General features: G+C 38.7%; 1 protein-coding gene across 1 annotated transcript in view; it reads left to right on the top strand.

Annotated features, from left to right (window-relative positions):
* The first annotated feature begins 626 nt into the window (after positions 1 to 626).
* Positions 627 to 26,973, top strand: part of frem2a (FRAS1 related extracellular matrix 2a) — a 64,548-nt gene continuing 38,201 nt past the window's right edge. Inside the window, exons 1-3 of the mRNA XM_042009116.1 lie at positions 627 to 5,732; positions 8,883 to 8,972; positions 24,063 to 24,209. Of these exons, the coding sequence (XP_041865050.1) occupies positions 743 to 5,732; positions 8,883 to 8,972; positions 24,063 to 24,209 (5,227 nt within the window). The 5' untranslated portion in view covers positions 627 to 742. The remainder of the gene's footprint in view (positions 5,733 to 8,882; positions 8,973 to 24,062; positions 24,210 to 26,973) is intronic.

Here is a 26,973-nt window from a genome sequence, read left to right as displayed (position 1 = left end):
TCTTTTTTCTTTTTTTTTTTAAATCTTTTTAACCCTTTTTTATTTTATTTATTTAAACCCAGAGACAGCATCGGGCAGGTTTATTGTGATTTTTAGGATTTTAACCCCGCGTTAAAAGAAAGTCTGCCTAAATAAAAACAAATATTGGATGCTAAACTTCTGCTCACACTTAAAGATTTCATTGTTGGCCTACCTCGAGTCTTACCTGAATATTTGCAGTATGAACAAAAACAATGAAACAGAATAATTTTTTTCACTTTACGCGTTACTTTTAAAGATATACTGTAAGTGCTTACCTCTTTACTTGCTATGTAGACTTAAGTGTCATAAGTCTATTGTGTTTTATATTCTTACTTTTAGCAAAAGTTGATCATTTGTGTGCAGCCTCATGCATCACATCCAACTAAGCTCATCATCTTGTCTCCACCTCCCTCTGACTGCCAGTCCTGCGGCCCATTTACGATGTTGCTGAGGTAACAAACCCTCAAAATCCTCCAATATGTGCAGAGATGGGCGGTTGCACTTCACGCTGCGCCTCTCAAGTGTCTGAAGTTAAAACTCATGCGCGCTATTCCTCGCTTAGTATGTCGAGGGTTTGGATGGATAGATGCACGGGAGTCGCCGTGCAGACATCCAGCTGACTCCCACCACGTTGTTTTTTGTTTGTTTTTTAAATGTTTGTTTGTTTCTTTTATACATATATATTCTCGAGTAGAACAGACCGGGGACATTATACAACAGCATGTCGGCAGCGAAGATGTTGTTCCACAGACTCCTCTTGTGCTTTTCCGTAACAGGTATCGTTTTCGCGGTACACGACAGCACTGGATTATTTTACGCACTCAGATCTGAACTATCAGAAGATGCTATTTTGGTGGCAAACAACGGAATACGCGTGCCTTTCGGGAGATCAGTGTTTATCGATCCCATCAATGATTTGGTGATTCAGACCCAGCCGGGAGACCGCTGCAGCATCACCGTGCTGGATAATGATCCGCTCTCACAGAGACCGGGACATCTTTTCCCCAAAAAGTTTCCTTGTGATTTCGGTCCCAGTGATGTGACATATTCCCATTACGGCTCGAGGAGTCCAACTAAAGACAGAGTGCGGCTGCAGCTCAGGTATGACGCCCAAACTGAAACTGTTATTATCCCATTTATGATGGAAGTTGAGGTAGTTTTTACGCAGCTGGAGTTACTCACCAAAAACATGCCTCTTACTGTTGATAATCTCAGAGAGATCAGTAATCCTATCGATAGGAAGATTTTAGAGTTTACCTATGACAGAGACTCTTACAAATGTGAGGTGGCATCCCTGTCCAGTGCCAGCACGCTGCCTAGATACGGACAACTCATAGATGGAGGTAAACTTTCCACAATGTTGGACTGTGATGAATTCACACGAGCTGATATCCGCTACCAGCACACATTTCACCACAAGTCCCCCAACAGAGATTATGTTCCCATGGTTGTTGAGCTGCATGATAAGGAAGGCAATCTGGTGAAACAGGAATATTTTCATCTTATGATTCGCATTAAGGGGGGAGAAGAGAACACTCCCCCCAAACCCAGCTTTGTGTCCATGATGATGATGGAAGTGAGCCAGTTTGTTATGACTGCCCTCACACCTGATATGCTTGCTGCTGAGGATGCAGAGTCAGACCCAGAAGAGCTCATTTTCAACATCACTTCACCCTTATCCTATGAGGAGGGCTACATAGTCAGCACTGATGACAGAAACCTCCCAATCACATCTTTTTACCAGAGAGACCTGCGGGATCTGAAAATAGCGTATGTGCCACCATCGCTAGACTCAGACACTGAGAGGATTTTCCAGCTTGAGTTTGAGGTGTTAGACACAGAAGGGGCCATCTCAGACCCTTTTGCTTTCATGATTGTGGTGAAGCCTATGAACACTCTGGCCCCTGTGGTGACACGTAACACAGGTCAGCTTCTGTATGAGGGGCAGTCTCGGCCTCTTATCAGCTCTCATAACCTGGAGATCAGTGATGAGGACAACCTGGACGCTGTCACAGTCACAGTGGTGGATGGGCTGCGGCGTGGAGATCTCCTTGTGTTGGGATCTCACAAGAAATTCTTCACACCTGCAGACCTTACAGCTGGGGTTGTTGTGTACCAACATGATGGGAGCGACACATACAGCGACAACATTGTCTTCAAGATGACAGATGGGAAAAATGAAGTAGAATTCCTCTTTCCCATTACAATTGTTCCTACTGATGACGAGCCACCGATTATCAATGCCAACACTGGTCTGACGCTTTTCAAAAAACAAATGATGCCTATATCTCCTCTCATGCTCAGTGCTGCCGATATTGACTCTGAAGACTCAACAATTAAATTTACGATTGTTCCCCCTTTTTCCACAATTGGCACAGTGTTATTAAGACAGTCAGATGCCCCAGAGGACCCCTCCTCTTGGAAGTTCAACTCTGAGGAAGAGGTGTACGAGAAGGAGGTGGTGGAGTGGCTTCAGAAAGACATAACAGATGGGAAATTGTTTTACAGGCACACCGGTCCTCACAACACAGATACAATCACAGATCAGTTTGTATTTACAGTTCAGGACGACAATGATCCCCCTAATCTATCAGGAGAAAGTGTGTTTATAATTCGTGTCTTACCTATTGATGATGTACCCCCTGAGCTGTTCCCTGGGACCACCCTGCGGATGACAGTTGGGGAATACCAGATCACTCATTTTAGCAAAGAAGTTCTACGATACACTGATTTGGACTCTGAGGACCGTGATCTCAAGTATACAGTTATCCAGCCTCCAACAGATATAGATGAAAACAACCCAGTTGTGTTTGGTTCTTTGGTTTTGACAGACAGACACAACACTGAAGTGACAGAGTTCACGCAAGCTCAAATCAACCATCACAAGATCTCCTATGCCCCCCCAGATATTGAGCTGGGAATCACAGCCCACGTCGTGCAGTTCCGTTATACTGTTGAAGACACAGCTGGGAACAGCGTAGAAGGTGCTTTCACTATCTACCTGCAGCCAGTCAACAACAAACCTCCACAGATTACAAACACAGGCTTTGGTGTGTTTGAGCGTGGCACACACATCATCACCATAGCTGAGCTGGACGCCACAGACCTCGACACAGAGAGTGAGCAAATAACCTTTGCTCTGAGCCAGTCCCCTAAACATGGACAGATTCAGATTGAATTCACTGATCTGGAGAAAAAAGGGGTGTTTAGCCTTGAAGATATTTTAGAGGGGAAGATATCATATACTCATAGTGGAGAGGAGACATTAAGTGATGAATTTCAGCTGGACGTCAGTGATGGGATTCATGTTGTAACTGTGACAGTAAAAGTTAATGTTAAGCCTGTCGATGATGAAACGCCAACTGTTAGCCTGCCTGTGGGAACCATCGGATCTCATATGGACGTGCTGGAAAATGGAGCCACAGAAATTACAACTAATGTGATCAATGGCCATGATGATGACACAGACGATCTCCAGCTGACATTTATTGTAGAGGATTCTCCAGCTTTTGGTGAAATATTGGTTAAAGGAGTGCCTGCCAGTAGGTTTACACAAGCTGATATAATTAACGGCGTGGTTGTGTATGCACACACTGGTGGTGAGATCGGCCTTACTTCTCAGCTGGATGGATTCAATTTGACTCTCACAGACATGTCTGATGATTGGACAGTAGGTGGAAATAAAGTAAGTGGTGTCCATGTTCGAGTCACTATCCTTCCTGTTGACAATCAGGCCCCTGAGGTTGGAGTTGGGATTCAATTCAGCGTCATTGAAGGGGAGAAATATGCCATCGGCCCTCAGCACTTGAATGCTGATGATAATGACACTCCAACGGATGATATCCTTTGCACCATCATTGTCCAGCCCACCGCTGGCTATGTTGAAAATATATCCCCTGCCCCAGGCTCAGAAAAGTCAAGGTCAGGAACAGCTATCAGTGCTTTTACAATCAGAGACATCAGGGAGGGAAATATCTACTATGTGCAGAGCATTCACAAAGGGGTAGAGCCAGTGGAGGATAGGTTCACATTTGGGTGTTCTGATGGCATCAGTTTCTCAGCAAACCATTTCTTCCCAATCATCATCATCCCAGCAAATGATGAAAAACCTGAGATTTACTTGAGAGAGATAGTCGTGATGGAGGGGATGAACATTGTCATAGACACCCCGATTCTGAATGGAGTAGATGCAGATATTCCACCTGAGGAGCTGATGTTTATCATTTCCAAACCTCCCAAACATGGTGCAATTTTAAACCAGCTATCCACAGGCTCAGTTTTGGTGACTAATTTCACTTTGGAACAAATCAGGGAGGCATCGAGCATTATTTATGAGCATGATGACTCAGAGACAACAGAGGACAGCTTTGATGTCATTCTAACGGATGGAAAGTACTTTGTGCAGAAAACAGCTGTGGTCATGATCATCCCTGTCGATGACGAGACCCCGAGAATGACTATCAATGATGGTCTGGAGGTGGAAATTGGAGAGACCAAAGAAATCAACAATAAAGTGCTCAAAGCGATGGATTTAGATTCAGATGATAGTACGCTAACTTTTATAATCCGATTTGGACCTGGTCAAGGTTTCCTGCAGAGAAAAACCCTGTCTGGGTCTCTAGAGAACATCACAGTTGGCATGAATTTTACACAAGCTGAAATCGATGCAGGGCTTATATTTTACACACACAATGGACAGGAGGGCATCCGGGACTTGGTCAAATTTGATGTTACTGATGGAATTAACCCACTTATTGATCGTTACTTCTACATCACTGTGGGCAGTATTGACATGGTTTTCCCAGATGTGGTCAGTAAAGGTGTGTCTCTGAGAGAAGGTGGCAGAGTGACTTTGACCACAGATCTACTCAGCACCACTGATCTCAACAGCCCTGATGAAAACTTGGTTTTTACTGTCACCCGGGCCCCTGTCAGAGGTCACTTGGAGTGTACAGACACTCCAGGGATGCCTATTGTATCTTTCTCTCAGCTTCAGTTAGCTGGCAGTAAGATTTTTTACATTCACACCTCAGATGATGAGGTGAAAATGGACAGCTTTGAGTTTGAAGTTACTGATGGCTACAACCCTATTTTCAGAACTTTTAGAATCTCCATTGTGGATGTTGACAATAAAAAACCTGTTGTTACTGTAAACACCCTTGTAGTCACTGAAGGGCAACTTAAGCTGATCACACCATTTGAGCTCAATGCTGAAGACCAAGACACAGCCGAGAAGTTGATCAAATTTACCATCACCCAGCCACCGGTTCATGGCAAACTACTCTACAACAAGTCCACACCAGTCACCAGCTTCACAAAACAAGACCTTAATGAAAATCTCATCAGCTACAAACACGATGGAACTGAATCATCAGAGGACTCCTTCTCTTTTACCGTCACTGATGGCACACACACTGACTTTTATGTTTTCCCTGACACAGTTTTCGAGACTAGGCGCCCCCAGACTATGAAGATCATCATTGTGGCAGTTGATAATGGTGTCCCTCAGATTGTGGTGAACAAAGGTGCACCAACTTTGAAGATTTTGACCACAGGTCACCTGGGGTTCCTCATTAGCCCCAGAGTGCTAAGGGCAGAGGACAGAGACAGCAGACCAGCATCCCTGAAGTTCCACATCACCGTTCAGCCCAAATATGGCCATATAGTTAACCTGGGACATGGAAACAACTCCATCAACACCTTCAGTCAAGGTAAGCTCTAAACCAGGGGTGCCCAAGTCCGGTCCTCGAGATCTACCATCCTGCAACTTTTAGATGCAACAATTCTCCAACACACCTGAATAAAATGACTGGTTCGTTACCAGGCCTCTGCAGAGCTGAATGACACACAGATGACATTTGATTCGGGTATGTTGGAGAAGAGTAGCATCTAAAATTGCAGGATGGTAGACCTTGAGGACCGAACTTGGGCAACCCTGCTCTAAACAAAACCCACAATAGTATTTAATAAATTATTACAAAATACTACATAATAAATATAACACGTTTCTCAGGTCTGTTTCATTAAATTCTGCATGCAGTCTCATGATTAAATTACTTATTTTAAGTTATCTCATATATCAGGTTTACAAAAAATCATCTAAAATTTTATTTCCACACTTACTAATGTTAATTCTACCTACAATTTTCCAATTATTTTTAGTAAGTAGAATTAAGAGTGGCTACCCTGTAAAAAGTCTAGGTCAGCACCACTACTCTGCTCGTTCAACTTGAGAATAGGTTGTCGAGGAGATCCATATAATTTAAATCAGGTTTGTTAGGGAAACATCTACAACATGAAGGATGGTGGTCCTTCAGGACCGACATTGGACACCCCAGCGCTAAATGTGAGGTTTTAAAAAAGAAAAAAAATAATGCTTTAGTTTCACAGATTAATCTCTTTGCATTAATGCGTTAATTTTGACAGTCCTAATAAAAATACTAACTTTATTTGATTTATTTATTAATTTATTTTTACAACGATCTGTCCTTGAACTGATCTTGGGACTCCCGTGGGGGTCAGGACTCCCAGTATGAGAAAAGCTGCCCTCATGTGTGATTTGTTGCTTAAGAAAAACGAAAATCTCAAATTCCTTGTCAACCACTTAATTTCGATTAATTTCTACCCAACACCTTCCAAAAGACTTAATTTATGGAGTTGTAATTATTCACGTGACAAGCATTGACTTGAGAATTTCCATAGTTAATTTGTGAACCTGATTTAGATGTGCCATGCTCATCAAATCATAATTAGCAGACCAAAGTTAGAGGCTGATGTTTTGTAGATGTTATAAATGAATAATTTATCATTTCTGCATCTCTGGGGAAGTGTTCACATCTGATGTTTTCTACGGAGGTCTGTTAAATGAAGCGGGACACAGGTAGAGGAATGTGTGAAAAGGTCAGTGCTGAGCTCAAAGTGACAGGATGGTATTTGAGTTGCAGCATATTCTGGTACTTTCACCAAGTCAGGTCAGTTTTGAGACAATTAATTAAAATTTTGTGTGTCCTGACCATAGCGAACACGCAAAGCTCACAGTAAGTATATCTATCTTCCCTACCAAGCAAGCTGTGCCACCTTATCCTGAAGTTGAACACAAGTTCACGTCTGTTTACTGATATTGCAGCAAGAATCGAGGCAACAATACAGCTGATTGCAGTGTGAAGTGATGCAATCATCATGCTGAGGCAATTAAACAAACAAGTAAGAAAATTCACCTGCTTGGTGTAAGCACAGACATGAGGTGAGAGCACAGAAAGATCTCTAGAGCCTGCAGGAGATGGACACTTCAGACAGCTTCTGTTCAACGGCAGTCTTTGAAACAAAAAAGGGCACAGATGAGACAAGAGAGCAGAGGGAAAGCGAAGCAAAGGGCAGAAGAGGGGGAAGAGCATGCAGGCAAAGTGGAAGAAAGCGCAAAGGAGGTGGGTGGGGAGAGGGGAGGGGGTGTAGGTGACATGAGAGAAATAAAGAATGAGGGAAGGGGCGTGAGAGATTGAGTCAGAGAGAGCAAACAGGCTCGTCAGAAGAATCAGTCAGGTGAAAGAGACAACCCTTTGCTCTTTATTTACTCTTCCTATTTCCAGGGCACATCCCAAGAGTCATTCTCTTTAAATATTGAATGAACATTGTGCACCCCCCCACCCCACTACATTCACAGTGTTGGCTTTTTATTTGTAAGGTCTCCGAGTTCAAGTCTGCACTACAGATCCATCCTGAACGCTAATCTGGAAGTAAAATATCCTCACAAAAAGCAGTGTATAAAAAATGCAAAATAGTTCACATTTTTTTATCGGTTTTTCCATGTTAAAATGAAAAGGGAGCAGCAGCAATGACAGGAAACCACCCACAGTAAGAGGTTGGGGGTTTATACTTTTATGAACCTCCTTCCTCTGACATCTATTATTGAAGGAGGTGGTTTGTCGGGGCCAAGCCCTTTGACGGTGTTGATGATTTTTCCTCACTGTAATACATGTTTTGTGGAGGAAAAAAAATGTCACCACAGCCCTGTAATTCAGAGAAGTTAGGGAAACAGATGTGTGGTGCTCCACACAATCCTGTTTTTAACATTCTTACCTTGTCTGTCATTAAAAGATCCACTATCACCTGGTTTTGGGGGGTGTTGACACAGACGGTTGGCAGATTCTGGATTTAAAACATTTTCTGTTGGTTTAGCTCGAAGTGGCTTGTATCTCAGGTCACGCCTTTATCATCCTGCATTATGGATGCATGACTTTTAGAATTGTTCCCCTCTTGCAAGTGTTCATGCTGAGTGCTGATAAGGAATGAAATCAGTGTGGTAATAGAGACCTGCTGTTACTGTAGCCGATACGGTGCTGAAGCGGGACAGCTTCCATCTTTGAACAATTATTTGACAGAAGGAGTGTTTGAACAAGTCATAAAGCTGTAATACAACTTCAAAGTGTGTTTGAGGTTATTTTGTGTAATGGGCATGAAATGTCACATGAAGGTTTTTTAATCTTGAAATGTAAATTTGTTTCCTAAATATATATTGATTTAAAGTAAATAAATAAAAACTTGACAAGGACAAAATCTTTTCCACATGCAGTTTGTACTTAAGCCATCGGCTTGTTTGGAATTCATCATGAATCACACATCAACTTGATCATGTAACCATTTCCTTTAAAAGACCAAGTAAAGCAGCCCTCATTTGCATTCTGTAATAAATGATGTCCAAACAAATTTTGTTTGGTGCTTTTCATCTTTACTTTCTGTTCATCTTTTACCATATTTACATTTGCTGTTTGCTTTTTAAATCTGTTTTCTACATCTGCTTTTTTCCCCCTTTAATGTGATCACTTCAAGACAAAGAAATAATTTAAGTAATTTTTCTTTTGCAGCTGATATCGATGACCTGAACATCTGCTATGTGCTGCGGAATGAAGAGAATGCTACATCAGATGTTTTCCACTTCTCTGTTGAGGATAACAGTAAGACATCTCCATTTCATTATCTGTCTGAGGCTGTTTTTTTATTTTACTTTTTCTTGAATTTTGGTTGGTTTGAAGGCTCAGAGAATTTTCCAGCCAGTACTTTATGCCTGTGATGGACTTGCAAGTCAGCTGTCAAGCGTTTTGTTCCAGCTCAAAGGGAGATTAAATTTGTAAAATGTTCTCAGCAGGTTTCGTAAAAAGATCGGTGAAGTGTATTTTAGCATTTTTCTTTGCTTCAGTTTCCTTTCTTTCTTGATGTAAAATGATCTGCCATTCAAAACAGTGGGGCTGAATATCAGCTCTGACAGATATGCAGGTCTTCTGTCTGCAAATGGTTGTACGTTGTATTAACTTCCTCCTGATCTGATAAGATTCTTAGGCTCATCAAAGCTAGAAAATTCTTTTTTGTGATGCCAAAATTAAGACAGAGCATTTTCACTGTGCAGTAAGTCAATAAGACTGTCAGTGTAACTTTTAAATTTAACTGCTAAACATGCCAGCTAGTATTCCAGTATATTCTGTCTTGATACAAAGGCAATTAGAACTGCAATATGCATCCTATGTCAGTTTTACATCTGTTTCTCTATAGCAGGTATGGTTCCGATATATAGAACAGTGAGAATTTGGAGAAAAAAAAAAAACATCTATTCATTTTTATATTTAATGTCAGGTTAAATGTGTCTTACAAACATAATACAGCCATTTGCATTTTGATTTAAACATAAAACAAACACTTGGGAATTGGTAATCTTGTTTTGTATGAGTGCATGGAATTTGCATCTTTTTGCTGATGCATATTTTGCTTTTACAAGAGATGTAGAACTGAAATCTCATGGAAGAAATCTTTGTTAGTGTGAGAATGATGAAGAGATGCGTGCTGTTTTGTTTAAAATTTGCAATCCTAGTACTTTTGGGACTAAAATAAAGCATGTAAACTTAAAGGGAAAAGTTAAAACATTTAGGGAAATGTTAGCTCAATGAAGAAATGCTACAAAACAAGAAGAATAAAGCAATGAAAAAGCTGAGAAAATGAAACCATGCCCTTTAAGTTAAGACATTGTTGAAATACCAACACAAATGCAAAAGGTTTGCTTCTATTTGTAGAGTTTACTTCTTTTTCTCCAAACTTTATCCTTGGGGACCTTTCTAACTACCTTTCTGTGAAAAGCAAAGTAATATAAATCAATGAAGAAACAAACCTATTTGACACCTAACATTTAAAGCAGATCATCACATCTTCCAAAACAAAGCTCTTCTTTATGGTCTTTAACAGCCATACGGGTTAAGACATAATTAGCTTCTGTTATCCTTTTCTTTAATCCAGTGATGCTCAGCTAATGACCTTTACTGAGAGACAAAATACAAGTTGCCCAGCCTCAGTTACATTTGCAGATGTGTATTAACGTTTTTATTATGTGAAAATGAATACATTTAGTAGGCTGTGGAAATTTGAGTTACTACACAATCCAACCATTGTGATGCAATTGTCCTTTTATTAAATGTACAGTATAAAGAAAATCTTTTACAATAACATATGCATGATTAGAATGCACTTGTCCTATATGATCTTGCTGTTACAGAACACGAAAACAAATCAGAGGTTTTTATTGTCATTTCTCTTTCTTTTAACCAATACAGTGCTTCTTAGTGAATGACTACAACTGTGTGCATAAATAAGCATAAAGTTAAAAGTACAGTATTATATTAAGTTCCTATAAAACTTGTGCAGCATGAGGACCTGGGTATATTCCTGAGCTAAAATTCTGTAATGGTCTTGTGATTCTTTCCTGCAACTACTGAATGTATGAACCACCACATCCAAAATTTAGTCGTGTTACACAAGTAGAAAACAATGTTTTCCCCTCTCTTTGTCTAAAAAAATGAACTAGTGTTTCGGGAAGTGACCTCACAGTAGACTCTTTTTTTGGAAATATATTTCACATTGTTCTAAAGCACTTAAAAGAAAGTGCTAATGTGTAAAATGAGAAGCAGTTTCTTTATGCGCTTGAAAAGAGAAGCTGTGACTAATTGATTGTCCGTGCTCCTGTTAAGTGCTTTTTTTCACTTCATTTTTTTATTTTTCTCTGCTTTTGGCAACATTCAGGTTTAACTAAAAAGGCCTGAGGCTTTTAAAAGGAATTACTTGAAGTGCATCAATCCATAAGTTCACTCCATCCTTGTTGGCTTCCTTAATTCTCAAGAGAGCCGAAGTTAAAGCAAATTGATTTTGGAAATAAAATTAGCCAAGGAAGGACTTTTTAAAAGTACATTTCATGTTATACAGCAATATTTACCTGGATCAGATACAACAAAACCAACAAATCTCTGTTTTATAGGAAGTTTGCATTATGTACAACAGATGAGTGCACTTGTAAGTCGACATCCTTTGGTGATTAAGTTGTGTTAAAACACTAATCCACTATTTCACTATTCCCACTCTGGTGCAAACTAATGCAGAAAAACCCACACATGCATATGCAGCATGAGCACAGAGGGGATGCCTCAGGCTAAGGGGCAGTCAAGCCTCCAGCACAAAAGAGATGTTTGATATTTAAGAGCCCAGGCAGCATCATGGGTAATGAGAGCCCTGGGCGTCTGAGTTGGGCAGAGCTCTGAGGGAGCCACTGGTAATTATGTGGCCCTATTACAGGCTCATATGGAAAGAGTGGCAGGAAGAACCATCTTTAACAGGTTAAGACTGGCTGAAATCTTCATAGTTAACTCTAATGGGCTGGACCATGTCTTCTTTCCCATGCTTTTGTTAGACTGTGGGATCTTTAGCAAGTCACAACAATAAGAAATACGAAGTACGGTGCAGTTCAGATACTTAACATCTGTAAAGTATCTTTTACCCGAACTTCAATCACTCAGAAACTTTCAATAACTCACAAACTTTGACGTTAATGGTTTCATTTTAGTCAGTTGTTGTCAACAGATATGTGGAGCTTTTGCAGTTAAAGATACACTTTGTAAGGAAAGAGATATTTATGTTGATTTTTTAGGGTTTTCTTTTTCCTTTTTTCAGTGTGAGTAGTTCTGTCAATGTAAAACACAGAAGATACTGCACTTGAACAGACTGGACCACGCTTATTTGGAGTCCAGGCTTTTCTCTAACCATTTATTTCCATAACCAAGTAACAGATTTAAAGGTCCCATATTATGCAAAATTCACTTTTTAATGGTTTTGGAACAGTCATACTGGTCCCCCCGCATGTGTAGGAGACCCGTAAGTGTGAAACTCTTTCAGGCGCTCTCTCTCCCCCCTGCTCCACCTCTAGGGAAGTAAGCGCTGAAATGAGCTTGTTTGAAAGCGTGTACATTATGACATCATAAGGGACAATAACCACTCCCCACAGAGCGATGGACCCGTCTACCGGCTCTCAAAGCCCGCCCTCTAAAAATCACCTAGCGCCCAGTGTTTTTCCCTCTTCGGCAACCCTCGTTAGCGGACATGGCTAAGCGACAGAAGCACTGTTCTGTTTGTGGCTGCATAAATGAACACGAAAACGTTTTTTACTTCCATCCACTGAACCCACGAGGACTGAGTGGATTAATTTTATTTTTGGAGGAAATGTACCCGGAAAACTTCCAAAGGTTTTGCATGTCTGTGGCCAGCATTTCAAAGAGGACTGTTTCCACAACATGGGTGCATGGAAAGCAGGCTTCGCCAGCCGTTTGAAGCTGAAGCCAGGTTCAATACCAACTGTCCGTGACACAGCTGGAGAGGTAAGAGCAGTACTGTTAGTCTTCTTGCTCGAACTTCTTCAGGAATGGGTTCCGGTGTTCCGGCGTTTGTTTATCCTTCACTACGCTGTAATCAGCGTCTAGTAACCGCTAAGGCCTAACCTGTCAATCACCTCATGACGGGCGATGCGATGGGCAGAGCCAACAGCTGAGCTGCTCCACCAGGGTTCCGCCCACCATAAACGGCACATTTCTGAAGCTGCTAAAAAGAGGGAGGTGAAGAGAAGCCGCTGCACTCAAACTGAGGGTCGATTTGTCCATACCATGGCGGAAATATTTCATTTAGATATTAATGAATGGTCTCAGATTGGGAATAAAGTGTATAATATGGGACCTTTAAATAATGCCTGCGGAGGCATTGGGATGCCGCAAAGAATTAGAAGCTGCCTTAACTCGTTTTTAACAGAGCAGATTGAGCTTTTCTGAAGGTGAGCTGAAGAGAGACAGGAGCTTAAATGGAAGATCATAGACAAATTATATGTTTCATATGCATTGATTAGCAGTAGAACTTTCAGCCGTAAGTGGCTCAAAATCTTAGAAAAACACAAAAACCCACTACACTGTGCATGACCAGAAACAGCTGAGGGTGAGTAAGAATTTTATATTTTGTCCCGATCCTGCTCCTCCCTCTTCAAATGAGAATCATTGTTACAACAGACTCCTTTCATCCCAGCAGCAGCACTCCAAGCAGCCCAGACACGTACCAGTGCTTTATCTGGACTTATATATCCACCTGAAACTCCCCTTGCTGCTTCTAGCCTTCCATGTTTTACTGCACACAATACACCTTTCTTAGGCTTTACCCATTAATCTCAACATTAACTAAAATTTTGTTTCCAGTATTTTCTTCACTGTTGTTAGAGAACTAATTGTCACCATAGATACCACAAGGACACTATCTCTTTATAGTCCTTTGTGGTTTGTGCATGATTTGTGATGGGGTGTGGATTGGTGGTAACACTGGGACTATTTTTTCATTTGTTCAAAAGGTGTTTTATTTTTCCCATTTTTTCCTATGAAAGCATTGCTTGCACTAAAGATAAATTGACCTCCCTTGTTTGCCCTACTCTCTTTTAAATGTTAAGTGCAAAATTATTTATGTACATGCAAATTTTGTTTTTGTGGATGAAGCAAGTGAGAAAAAATTAATTCACTAACAATTTAATATTTTGAGTCCCTGCTTATACCGAGTTAAAGAAAGTGCTTGTGTCTGGAATCAGACAGCATTTGAAGCAATTTATTTCAAAATTTTGTTTGTTTCTAAAGAAGAAACATGTAAGAGAGACGTATGCAGGTTTATTTTTTTTTTAACAAACATACAATTTATCAGAGATTGAATGAAATGTCTGTTTTCATCAAAATAAAAATTCTGCAGCTTCCTTTTCTTTTTTAATTTACAACTCTATTCAGGCTGATTTTGGGTGCCACTCTACTTTCTTCCTTACGCTCTGCATCTTTTAAGATCTCTAGTACTACAAACCGCAATAACACTTTAATCTCATTATTACAGTACAAATTAGCATTAAAAAAGAAAACACTTGTTTTGACTTAAGAACTGTTGCTTATGGCCAATATCTCACCAATTATTATTATTATTATTTTTTTATTTTACAGCAGTTACCTGAACTGATGGTGTGTTCAGGGACAGGTGGGAAGTTAGAATTCTGTCCATCTGATCAGGAAAACAAAAAAATAATAATAACTCAAAAGCAGATTTCCATATTGAAATGTACAAAAAGTAGTGGTAGATGATGATTACCTTTATTTCTTCCGTTATGTAAGCTATAAATGATAGGATTTAAAGTAAGATAAAAAAAGAGTCTGAAATTCCTACTTTTGAGGTACAGTGAATGGAGTATCATCTGAAATTGAACCCATTTGAAGTTTAAAATATAACTATAACAAAGTGATGTAACTTTATCCTCCAAATGTAAACAATTTGCATAATGACACATTTTAAGATCTATAATATATATTAAAATATAATAATAATAATAATAATAATAATAATAAATAAATAAATAAACTGATTTTCCCATTGATAATGTATTCCCTATAAAGTAACTGATTTTATCATTAAATATCCCAGCAAATCTTTCTCAGCCAAATGGAAAAAAAAAGAATATTTAATTTTTAAAGCCCTGAAGTCTCAAAACAAACCAAACGCTGGTTTTAACTGGTCAGATGTTCACAAATGGACCAGGTTGATCTCCTGACCTTTTTCTGAAGTTAACTTTTCATTGTGATTTAAAACACAAATGCACTGATCAGTTCAGAATTGAAATGTATAACATCAGCATCCAGCACAGACTGATTTTCACACACTAACACGTCCCCTGGCACTTGGAGAGAATTCTCTTAATCTGTCTGCATTCAGAAGTTTACTGTCAGTCACTTTTCTGAGAGCCCAGCTTTCCTGTCTTTATCCCCTTCATCTTCTCCTTCTTCTACTGTCAGTCTTAGATCTTTGCTCAGTGTGATTTATTCATTGCAGAGTCTTTTACAATGCTCAGCATCTCTGTTCATTCTATACTTTGTTATTTGGTGTTATTTTTGCTTTGCTGACAATCCTCTATTACTCTTGAGGTACATACTTAATATTTAGTGTTTCCATCTTGTCAAGTTAAATTTCGAAGCACCTTGTGATTTATTATGATGAGTGTCAACTCTGTCTCAGTCATCAGCTTTTGGTTTTACCATCGTATCTGTCCCAGCTTGCCGTGTCTGTCTGTCTGTCTAAGTGTTGATGGATCTCTCTGTTGTAGGATTATATCAACACGTTCTCCAATGTTGCTTGTGAATATGTGAATCTCATTAGAGCCTTGAGATGAGCGCTTGTGCGTTAAAGGGATGTGAAAGGATTTTTCATCATGTTAATCATGTTTGATTCAGTATTTCTCTGTGGGTGACAAATAATGTCTGACATCCAAACACTCAAACATAACCAAGCACTTTTTGATTTTAGAAATTAATGGAATGGAAATGTTTGGACTTACATTTTTTGATAAAATGAATTCGTTACACCAAGGCACCATCACCAAATATTATCAGCTCTCATTTATACAGTCTGCTGTATTTTTAACAGCTTTTTAACATCAAATTTTCATCCTGTCATTACTACTTCCAGTTTAGATTACTTCAAAATTATACTGGGCTTGCATCAAACCTCACTTTCTGTTTTATTATTCTTAACTTTTATTGCATCTGAATGGACATATAATTCTTATTTAATCTTTGTAAGCCTGTCAAGTAATGTAAAGCAATGCTTCATTTGCTGTTTCCTGCTCACATTTCATTGCAAAACTACACAGCAGTCAGAAGCTTTACTGTGCTCTGCCTCTTTGTTTGCACTTGGAAACCCTCTAATAAAAACCATTCTTCTGAAAATAAACATTTTAAAAGCAAGTGTAGTAAAATGAACATCTTCCAGCATAAACCAGAGAAATAAAAAAAGGAAATGAGAGCATAAAGGAAGAAGTGGAAAGAAGAAACCAAAGCTTTCAGTAGCTATTTTATCATCTTGAAGCTCTCGCACAGTTTGGTCTCAGGAGAGCCAGTAACTGTCCCGAGCTACATTAAACTCATCCCTCTGTTAAATATTATATTGAAGGCATAGGGAGAGGTTACGGTGATATGTGTGCAGAAGCTCTGCCTCTGTGATGAGCACTCCTGCAGGAGACCAGATGCTTTTAGGTGTCATCATTCATCTGACACTCAGAATGCACATATACTTTGTGCTATTGCTTTTGCATAGATCAAGGCAAATGTGCATACAAATGTGGAGCGGCACGTACACCCCTCAAGGAAACCGTGCTATTTTGTCTCCAAGCGTTTTCTCCCTTTAAGCTATGCCCAGGGTCATAATGGTTGTCTTCATGCCGACATCAGGGAAAAGCCACTCAGTTATTTAATGTATCACTAGAACTTCAAAGGATTCTCTGCCCCAGATGTCCCTTTCTTATGGTTTCCTGTGCAAGGTAGCTTAAGGTGTTTCTGGAGCACAGTCACACCTAATGGCTATTTAATGCAAGGAGGAAACAATGCATTATTCTGTCTCATGCCACTTTTATCTCCTAGGGGTAGATAAGTGGATGGGTCGGGTGAAACGTGCACTTCACTTCCGTTGTGCCCACGGGAGTACGGGCTGCTCTCTGATGCGCAAATAGTAGCGCCAGCAGTTTTGCCTTAAAATGGTTTGGTTTGAAGTTATGTGCAGAGATTGATTTGAATGCAGTGGCCAGCATGGAAACAATTAACAGATTACATGTAAAACAGATATAAATGAACAACAAATAAACTTCAAATGAGTGTTACAGATGCACAGATATGTCATACCAATGTTGGTATTGGCCCATATTCTCTAATATGCATTATATATTCTTTTTACCATTATGACCAGTATGTTCTCTTTGAAGCACATGAGGATCAATGCAATGACTGAGTGTGTGACAGATTATATCAACTTCTGTATGGACAGCATCATCCCAACAAGGACAGTGAGATGCTTCCCCAGTAACAAGTCCTGGATCACCAGTGACCTGAAAAAGCTGCTAAACATGAACAATAAAGCCTTTAGGGAGGGAGACAGCAAGTTATTGAAGATAATACGAAAGCAACTTAAAGATTAAGAAGTGCAATTAGGACTACAAGAAAAAGTTAGAAAGTCATCTCCAGCAGAACAATGTAAGGAAGGTGTGGTCAGGAATGAAAAAGATCACCGGCTTCAAGGTAAAGGGGGATCAGACTGATGGAGGTCTGGACAGAGCTAATGAGCTGAACATATTATTAACAGGTTCAGTTCAGAACAAAGTTCACCATTACAGTTTGCTTATTGTAATGCCCTTGTGATTGAAGACGACATTATCTACCTCTTCAGAGAGCCCACTCTCATCTGTAACAATCAGGCAACACAAATTCCAGGTGGATACCCCCACAACCATCTGGATTTATGACTACCTAACAAACCACAGATTGTGACACTGAAAGATTGTGTCTGAGATGGTGGTCAGCAACACTGGAGCACCACAAGGGACTGTACTCACACAATTTCTCTTCACACTGTACACCTCAGACTTCCAATACAGCTCTGAGACATGTCATTTGCAGAAATACTCTGATTACTCTGCAGTTGTGGGGTTATCAGTGATGGACAAGAAGCTGAGTACAGAGAACAGGTCAGTCAGTTTTAAGATGGTTTGGAAACAATCACCTCATCTTAAATAAAACAAAACAAAAGAGATGATTGTTGACATCAGGAGGAACAGGAGTACATCTGCTGTCTACATCCTGGTAAAAGAAGTGGAAATATTGGAGGAGTACAAGTACCAGCTAGACGACTGACTGTACTAAAAGTGTAACACAGAGGCATCTACAAGAAAGGACAGACCAAACTCTACTTTTTAAGCAATCTAAGATCTTCCAGTGTCTGCACCAACATGTTGCATATCTTTTATAAGTCTGTAGTGGAAAGTGCAATCAGATTTGCAGCCATCTGCTGGGGCAGCAGCATCAGATCAGAGACTTAAAGAGACAGAACAAACTGATCAAGAAGGCTTGTTCTGTGCTGGGAAAAACTCTGGAGATGATTGTCCAGAAAAGAATGCTGCACAAGCTGCTGAAAACAATGGACGACTCTTTACATCCTCTACACAACACAGTGAAGAAACAACACATACTGAACACACTCTGTTCACACTATTACAACACTGCAATCTCCCACTCTGGGATAAATAAAGTATTTCATCTTCATTTTTTATTTCAAATTCAGCTATACCCAGCTTGTGGACTGCAATTAACCTAGCTGCACAATCAAGGCATCCGTTAGGTAATATTTCAACTGAACCTTTTAAATACTTGAAGTTGCAAAAGGCAAGAATTTCTCATCAGCCCACAAAAAGCTCGCCATGCCTCTGGAGATATTTGCATGCTGATTGAGTTGAATGAATTGTAGCTATCACACATTCGATAAAAATATACAGATACAGATACAGACCTGTAAAATGACTTTTTTTGAGTCCACAATATACACCTGGCTAAACACACACCTCAGTTTCAGACCCTTTCTGTCACTAGTTGCATGTGTTCAGTCTCTCAGTAGAGTAGCTAAAACACATCTGTCAGGATAAGCTAAAAGGCGCTGAAACACCCTGAGAGGGAGTGAGATATTTGTATTTTGTCAACCATAAAAATATATGTAGAGTGGTGCTACGGTCAAATGGTTGGTACATGGGCTCCTATTATTGCTGAAATATTACTGGTAGTATGTTTGAGCAGAGGGATTGTCACAGCACTTCATGTTTCTCAAAAGCTTTCCGGGGTTAGTGAGCTGTTTGAGATTTTTTGGTTGTATATATCCCTTTGTTTACCACTTGTACAGGAGTTTGGAGACTCATACAGATGATAAAGAGAGACGTGAGGGTTAGGCCACACCACCACCAGCAGAACAGATGTACTGAACAGGAACGGCACCGTCTTGCAGTAATAAATTTTATTTGATTTGTGCACAGTCTCACATAAGCACACACTCACATACACACAAAAGAAAGTTGAGGAACTCATAGAAGTGCTGATTTTGAAGAGATTTTGAAATTGAAAAATGTGCACTTATTCATGTGGCAGTGTTTGCTGTCACTGTGCATGTCCCTGTCGTCAAAAGCACAAATGCTCCAGCACAAAACAAGGTGTCCTAATTGTAACACACAACTGCAATCACTTACTAATGTCAACACTGGCCTCACATGTTCGTCATATATGTACAAGATTATTCAACCTTAATGTGTTTGCTACATGACTGTGTGCTACAGAGACATAAAAGAAGCATTTTAATGGAATCTGAACAGGATTTTTTTGATGTGACAGTTTTTAGATCACGGTCACCGGCAGGTAGCATTCTGTCTGTATTTGCTATGCCCAGTGGTAGCATTTAATAGGCTGAGATAGGGATGCATTCATGCCTTAAAGGGAAATATGGATTTTTTTTCCTGGCACTTTCAGGCTTTTATTGGCACAAGATGGAAATTGAATGTAGCATATAGCTTAAGAAAAGTGTAAAATGTAGGCTTTTGCCACCGGAGCATGTTAGGTGGTTGTGTGGTTGGTGTAAAAGTGTTGATTTTTCAATGTCTTAGAATTCATTGATTTAATTCAGAAAAAAAAAACAAGAGTGGCAAAGTTTTCAGGTAAACCCCTTCAAGTTTATTACATTTTTGTTACGTCTTTTACAGACCTAGTATTTTTTAAAACTGATTCAAGGATCCACAGTATAAAGAAAATAAATACATTGTTATAGCAATATAAACTTGCACAATATTAATATTGCAGATTGTGATTTGAAATAGGAGATGCACAAGCTTGTTAATATGAACTGTACTCCTTTCATGTTGCACAACTACCCTACATGCACACGAGTAGAAAAAAAAAATATATATATATATATATATATATATAGTCAGAGAAGACTGAAATATACAATTTACATGGGTTTTCAGAAGTTAGCCCTCAAATCAGCTTTAGCAGATTTTATAGTGACTGCTTCTTGTTCAGTGCTCTTTTTTTTAAGGTCTTTCTAGAGATGCTCTTTTAGTTTAGATCAGATCTCAGGGTTTTGAGTGCAGGGGCATGGTCATATCATTTGGGTCACTGTCTTCTTGAAGTTCAATTTTTCTCCTCAGACTGAGATCCTGAACATTTTAGAGAAAGGAAAGAGAGAAAAAATACATGTTTTAGAAAACATTCTTAAAGGTGATGTTTCCATCACAGTGTTTGACCACAGGGATGGTATTACTAAAGTAATGTTTTGTGTCTGTGGTCAGATAGCTACATTTTTGCTTCACTAGATCACTACTTCCTGTAGTCTTCTTGTCAGAAATCAGTCCTCAATTATAGGCACATAGATGGGCACTTACAGGCTTGACTAGAGTGTAATTGGCTTGTTTTACCTCACTGAACAAGTCCAGTTTCTATAGTCAGCTATATCACTTGTATGTGTTGTGTCCAGCACATTTCGTACCTAACATTAAAACATGCTACCGTTTAACTGCCAAACCTCAAACAAATGGTTTGTCATTTGTAAAGCAGCTACAAAATTTAGAGTGAAAGTGGAAGGTAACAATGACTTAAAGCTGAGAGTAAAAAAAGTACAAGACTCAGGAATGGCCCCTTCATTTGGCAGTGTTATGTGACTAGCCTTCTTTCAGCCTCTCTAACCTCGAAATGTTGACTTTTTACCATCTAATTGTGTAGCAACAGTCACTTTATGTCTTTCAGAGAACATCCTGTTCCTCAGTGTAGTTATGTTTGTGTCCAGTAGCCCAAAAAACAGCAAAAATCATGTCTATGGACATAAATCAATAAATTTAGTGATGTGCTTATTCTGTCATTATCATGTCATGTATTTTGTACTGATACTTTACTGACTTAAACAGTCAGTTGGGAATCTTCACTCACAAATGCTTGTTCTCTTCCAAATGAATGACAAGGCCTAAACACTGATGGACTGTCAAGTTTAAGCAGCATCTCAAAGATACACCAAAGCTCACTTGTGAATGTCATCACAAAAAGTCTGATACATATATGTAATATTTCAGTATTTAAATTTTAATAAATTAACATTTATCAAAGTTTTTTTAATATATCAGTGTGGGAAGGGGGTATAGACTGATGAGAGAAAAAATAATACAATTAAATTCAGGTATATATGTGATTCTGTTACAGCAGCATTTTTTTGTTTCCAATCTGTATCAGTAGTGGTGGAAAAATTATATTTTGACAGAAGGACAGAAGTTATTCTGTCCTACAGTGTTATTTTAGATGGCATACAGACTGAATATGCTCAGCAGGCATGTAGACTCACATTGATCTGAGCCAGTCAGATCAAGAATTTAATGCTTTCAAGTCGTCTTTGATATGAACGCTAACATCTTGACTTTGAGTAGCCCCAAGCTTCATGACTAAATAAACTCCTCTATAGCCAAAGTGTGAGAATTTAAGTTAGAGAGATCTTTAGAGACATATATTTGAAAACAAGAAAAGAAATGTGTGCTCCTGTGTTTTAAGAACGTGTATGTACAAAACAAAACAACATTTCATAGAGAATATATTTCACACTGCCACTGTTTTTATTTCTTTTTCTTCAAACTAGTCTACACCTTTTAAGTTATTTCTTTTAAGTTATTTATTTTAAGTTTTTCTCTCACGGCCAACATAGAAGAAATTTAGAGGAAAAACAAAATTTCTAAAAAAGGAAGGAGTTATTATTAATATCTTATTAAAGAACTGGAACTCCAACCAGCAGTCAACCAGCAACATTGATATTCATTAAGAGACAACTTTGTTTACCTGCAGTTCAGTGCTGCACACAGAGCATGGCAGCTGCAGCTGAAAGTGACTTAAATAAAATCACCAAGATTGGACCATATTTGCAGACTAAAAAAAAAGAAAAGCATCTTTAAGGAACCTTAAAGGCAGGTTAATACAAGTCTCAACGCTTCATCACAGTGAGAAACCTTTTCTCGTTACTTTGCAGTAAGGTTATACGCCTTTTGATATTAAGGTTCTTTGGTTGGGAGGTAATCTCATTTGACAGAACCGCTCTTAGAGATTATTTTTTAAAGTAGACTGTGCATCACAAGCCTACTTCAGACCTGTAGCGGTAAAGCATCAAAGTTTTTCTTTAAGCGTTTCCCAGAATGCCCTGATCGTTGAAATTTGGTGAAAAGAAACTATGATCCTTAATTGTTTTTCTTTTTTCAAACAAACCTTTTGTTGAGTTTTTGTAAGGAAAGCCTTTGAGAAAGGGTGCAAAGTGAATTTAGCTCCAGTGAGGATGATTTCAAAGCTGCTTGTTTTTTGTTGTATGGTCAGCACATGTGAGAGGTCTTTATCCTCTTAAAAGGCTGGAGCAATGAAACAGTCTGAAGCCTACTGATTCAGATCCCTGTTGTCTGCCCACAGCTAGTGAGAGGTCACAGGGAAGGAAAACACACACACAAACACCCATTTTAAACACACGTGCTAAGATTTTAGGCAGCTTATGTTCAATTGATTATCAAGGAGCTGGAATTAAAGTCAAGGGTGGAGACTGAGGTGGAGTTAGGATTGAAGAGATGTGCAGCGGTTTTGTATTTGCACCCATTAAGTGAGGCCTGAACTTGGCCTGCAGGCTTTTTGGTGGATGCATGATTATATTAGCTGTCTCCTCACCTCAGCATGTTGTAGCAATGTCTGCAAAGCTGGAAAGTGCTGAACTTTTCACCTCTGCTGTGTTTTAGCACTATGTCAGCAAACCATGTTAGAGCGTTACCAGATAGCTGAACCGAGTGTGTACTAGAGGGTATCATCCTCACTCTTTATCATGGATTAGTGACAGAGAAATGCTTTTTGTTTTGCATGAAGGTATTTGAATAAGGATGCACCCTCTGTTTATGCCCTCTATATGATGATGGAGATTAAGTGCAATCTTCAGACACTTTGCTCCAAGCCTTTATGATACATAAGTATATCTTGAAAAAAACGGATGTGATATTGTTCCCAGCAGAACACACACGGTTATTACAGCACTTGAATGACCTGAAAAATGGCATAGTTAACTTCTTTAAAAAAACAATTAAATCCCTCCCCCACTTCTTATATATGCCATATTTGCAATGTTTTCCATGTGATAATCTACCTTTTCCTCCAAACATACTGTACAGGGGTAAATTATATGTAAAAAGCAACATCCTTACTGCCCACTTGTTAAGCACAAAAACAACTATTTCCTCTGTAATGCTTTCTTAATGACATTGGTGTAGCTGGAATACTTTAAAGTCCTGGATCATAAAAAAGAAAAGAAAACAGTAAAATAGTAGAAAATCTTGAATTAATTATAGCGCATACAAAAAAAGAAGATCAAACGATACAGAAGGATATATGATCGTGTGGTTTTTCATGTATGAATCTTGAAATTTGTATGTAAATGTTCTCAAGCTGATGGGCTGTGAACATTTAGCCTGAACACTGAGAGTAATTAAAGCCATTTTTCTTCATTTTAGTCTTACGGTAATTGTTCCCTTCTTCCAGAGTTTACCTTCATCATTTCCTTTCCAGTTTAAACAGAATATTGAATGTGGCATGTTGTTGTGAAATTAGATAAATAAATAGGCCAAGACCATCAGAGTATGAAAAGTATTTCAAAGAGAATTTAGTTAAAGAATAAATTGAAATTTAAATTACAATCTAACATGAGTATGTAAAGCATTGCAGGTATGAGAAGCTTGTGTGAGATCTTTTGTGTTAAAGATAATGTTTATGCTCATGTAGACACTAAATATGTTTTATTCTTTCAATATTTTCTCTTTTTATTAGGTGGGAATGCGTTAAAAGGCCAGCAGTTCCGTCTGGACTGGGCCTGGATCTCTCTGGAGAGAGAGTATTATGTGGTGGATGAGGAGGACAAGTTCCTGGATGTGGTGCTCAGACGGAGAGGGTACCTCGGAGAGACGTCATTCATTGGTTAGTCTGTTTGTCTTTCTATCTGTCAAGCACTTCTGAACCAGAAGTGCAGTATTTAGGATTTTTGGATGGACATGTACAATTCAAGGTTTAATTTCAGGCTTTCTACAGAACTCTTTTTGTTGTCACATTAAAAATTAGATTAACAAAGAATACACAACAAAAAACAAATATATATATTCATATATTTGTTTATAGAGTATATAAACAAATATATATATTCATATATTTGTTTATAGAGTATATATATTTTATCTTTTTTCTATCTAATTTGATCAGAAATGCTTTGGAATAAAGTTCAGGGAATAACATGAATGCTTATTTTTCTTACATCTGGCTTGTATGCTGAGTGGTAGTGGACATAACTCTGAATGTACTCTGAATGCAGTTAGTTGCGTGGCAATCAGTGTCAAATTTTATGTAACCAAGTTTAATCTGAACTCTTTTGAAGAACTTTAAAATCAAATCTAGAAAAAAAACTACTCTTGACCTTCCTCAATACACTGGGTTTCCATTGAGGAGATTAAAGAAAATGAACAGTCAGACTCATTAAATCACTCAAAATAAGTATGATAAATTGTACATGGTCATTTTTAGAGCTAGGCAAGACCCTATATAAACATATGGCTACAGATATAGCTTCTAAGTTTTTGATTGATGTGGGACACAGTTTCTTTTTTTTATACATTTTTTGTTCCTGTTGTTAACCTGACACCATCGGAAGGACTTAACTCTTGTATTACACACACAAAGGACCCTACTTGAAAAAATTTCCATCTGCCATTTTAAATTTAAAAAGCAAGGGATAAAAGCTACATTATGACAACCTGAATCAGGGAACTTTTAGCATTTTTTCAAACCAATTGCCTCAAGAAAAACACACTGCCAAGTTGTTGTCATGTTTAATCAAAAACTGGTCCTTCAAAATTTCATTACAACCTTATTAGTTCATTTTAGATACATGGCAGACTTAAGTTAATTCTTTTTTATAAAATGTTACTGTCCAACCATGTTAGGGTTCACAATAATGCTGCATGATTCTATTACTACAAAGTGTTTGTACCTCAGTTTGGTAATAGAAATGTCCAGTGCACCTCCACATGCCAAACAAACCCAAAAACCAATTACAACATTCTCTTTCAACACAGTAATCACATTCATCCTCGAATTCAAAACAATTTAGTTTACCCTTGAACATTTATTTATTTATTTACTTGTTTTTTATTTTATGACAAAGCAACAAACCAGCTCTAAGATCAGCCTGTGGTATGTTTAAGAAACAACATCAAGCAAAATTGTGTTGCTTCATGAAACTGCTCGAGAAGCAACAGATTTTTTCCATGGCATTCAAAGTTCAGCTTAATTAGCCCGACAAGCGCAGTAAGTAAAGCTAAGTAAATGAACTTGAGGCCACAACCATGGCTTGAAGCCACAAAAAGGTGTCGCATTGACCAGCTGATCTGGATTAAATCTTCAGAGAAATCACTGACAGACTGAAAACCACAGAGAGAACAGAGGTTATAAAGCTACAAATAAAATAACCCCTGACATCTTTACTGTCGCCCCATCTTCTATTATCCATTGGTCTCTAAAAAATAGAAAATTGTGCAAGTAAGAATGATTCTTAATTTGTTTCTATCGTTTTTAATTAGGGGCTGCTGAAGGTTCTGACATAAGAAGTTCATATTTAGTTTTTCAGAAACCCGCTAACAGCTATTTTTTAAAGCTGGAAACTTTGAATCTCTAACCTGCTACTGTCTGTTCAGCCTGTTGAATTCTTTGTTTTTGTTTTGATACTTTTCTCCTCTGTCTTTTATTTTTCCTGCCTGGACTAACAAGCAAGTCAAAACATTTCAGCATAAGATGCAAGGGTTGTTTTTTTCTGTTTTTTTTTTGTAAAGCAGCACTGGTGTAGCACTGCTGTGCAGTGGCTAGCCCTGTCACCTCTCATAAAGGAACTGCTAGAGAGTGCAGTTTCTCCCCTGGCCCTGCTGAAAACACAGGTAAGTTCGGTTAGTTGGTGATTGTAATGTGAGGTGACAGTGCTAACCACTGCACCCTGCACCAAAAAACTTTGTGATGTCAAGCTCAAACCTTGTGACCCTCTAAAAGGAGAGGCGGGTATTGCTGATGGTCTGAAAGACACTGTACATGACTTAGTAAATAAGCTGAGGCCCTTTGCAGTTTTTCTCTGTATGCAGTGCAACTTAAGACAGTAAAAGGAAGCACAGCATGGAAGAAAAGATATACTTAATGTGTGCTGAATGGAGCTTCTTGGCCCCTGACTCCAACCAAACTTAAGTTAATAGCAGTTGTTCACTGTTGCTGAACTAAATTGTTAATGTTATCTAACTATGTCAGCCAACCTCACCTAGCTCATATAGGCTCTCTGGTTGCACAGCATTCAGCAATGGAGGTAAGTCATTCACTGAACTGAATGAGACAGCTCTGTTAAGAGTGATGTAGCAACTGACAGGGCTGCTAACTCTCTGATATCAACAGAAAGACTCGAGTAGTTGACCCTTTCACAAGCCGAAATGACACATGCCCTTTTTCACAAAGAGTTTAGACAGCTTCTTAACTGCTGAAATCTGTGATCTGGACATTTCATCCATTCAGGCTGTTGGTACTTTGCAAGACTTTTGAGATCGTCATATGAGAGCAGACACCCTTTGATTTGATATTATTTTGACCAGCTTTGATCATCCAAATTATATTATGATGTGGTATAAGGTCAAGTTATGTATTATACATCTATTTCCTT

Source organism: Melanotaenia boesemani, chromosome 15 (assembly GCF_017639745.1).
Source record: "Melanotaenia boesemani isolate fMelBoe1 chromosome 15, fMelBoe1.pri, whole genome shotgun sequence".
Lineage (NCBI taxonomy): Eukaryota > Metazoa > Chordata > Actinopteri > Atheriniformes > Melanotaeniidae > Melanotaenia > Melanotaenia boesemani.
This window is presented reverse-complemented; position numbering and strand designations above follow the sequence as displayed.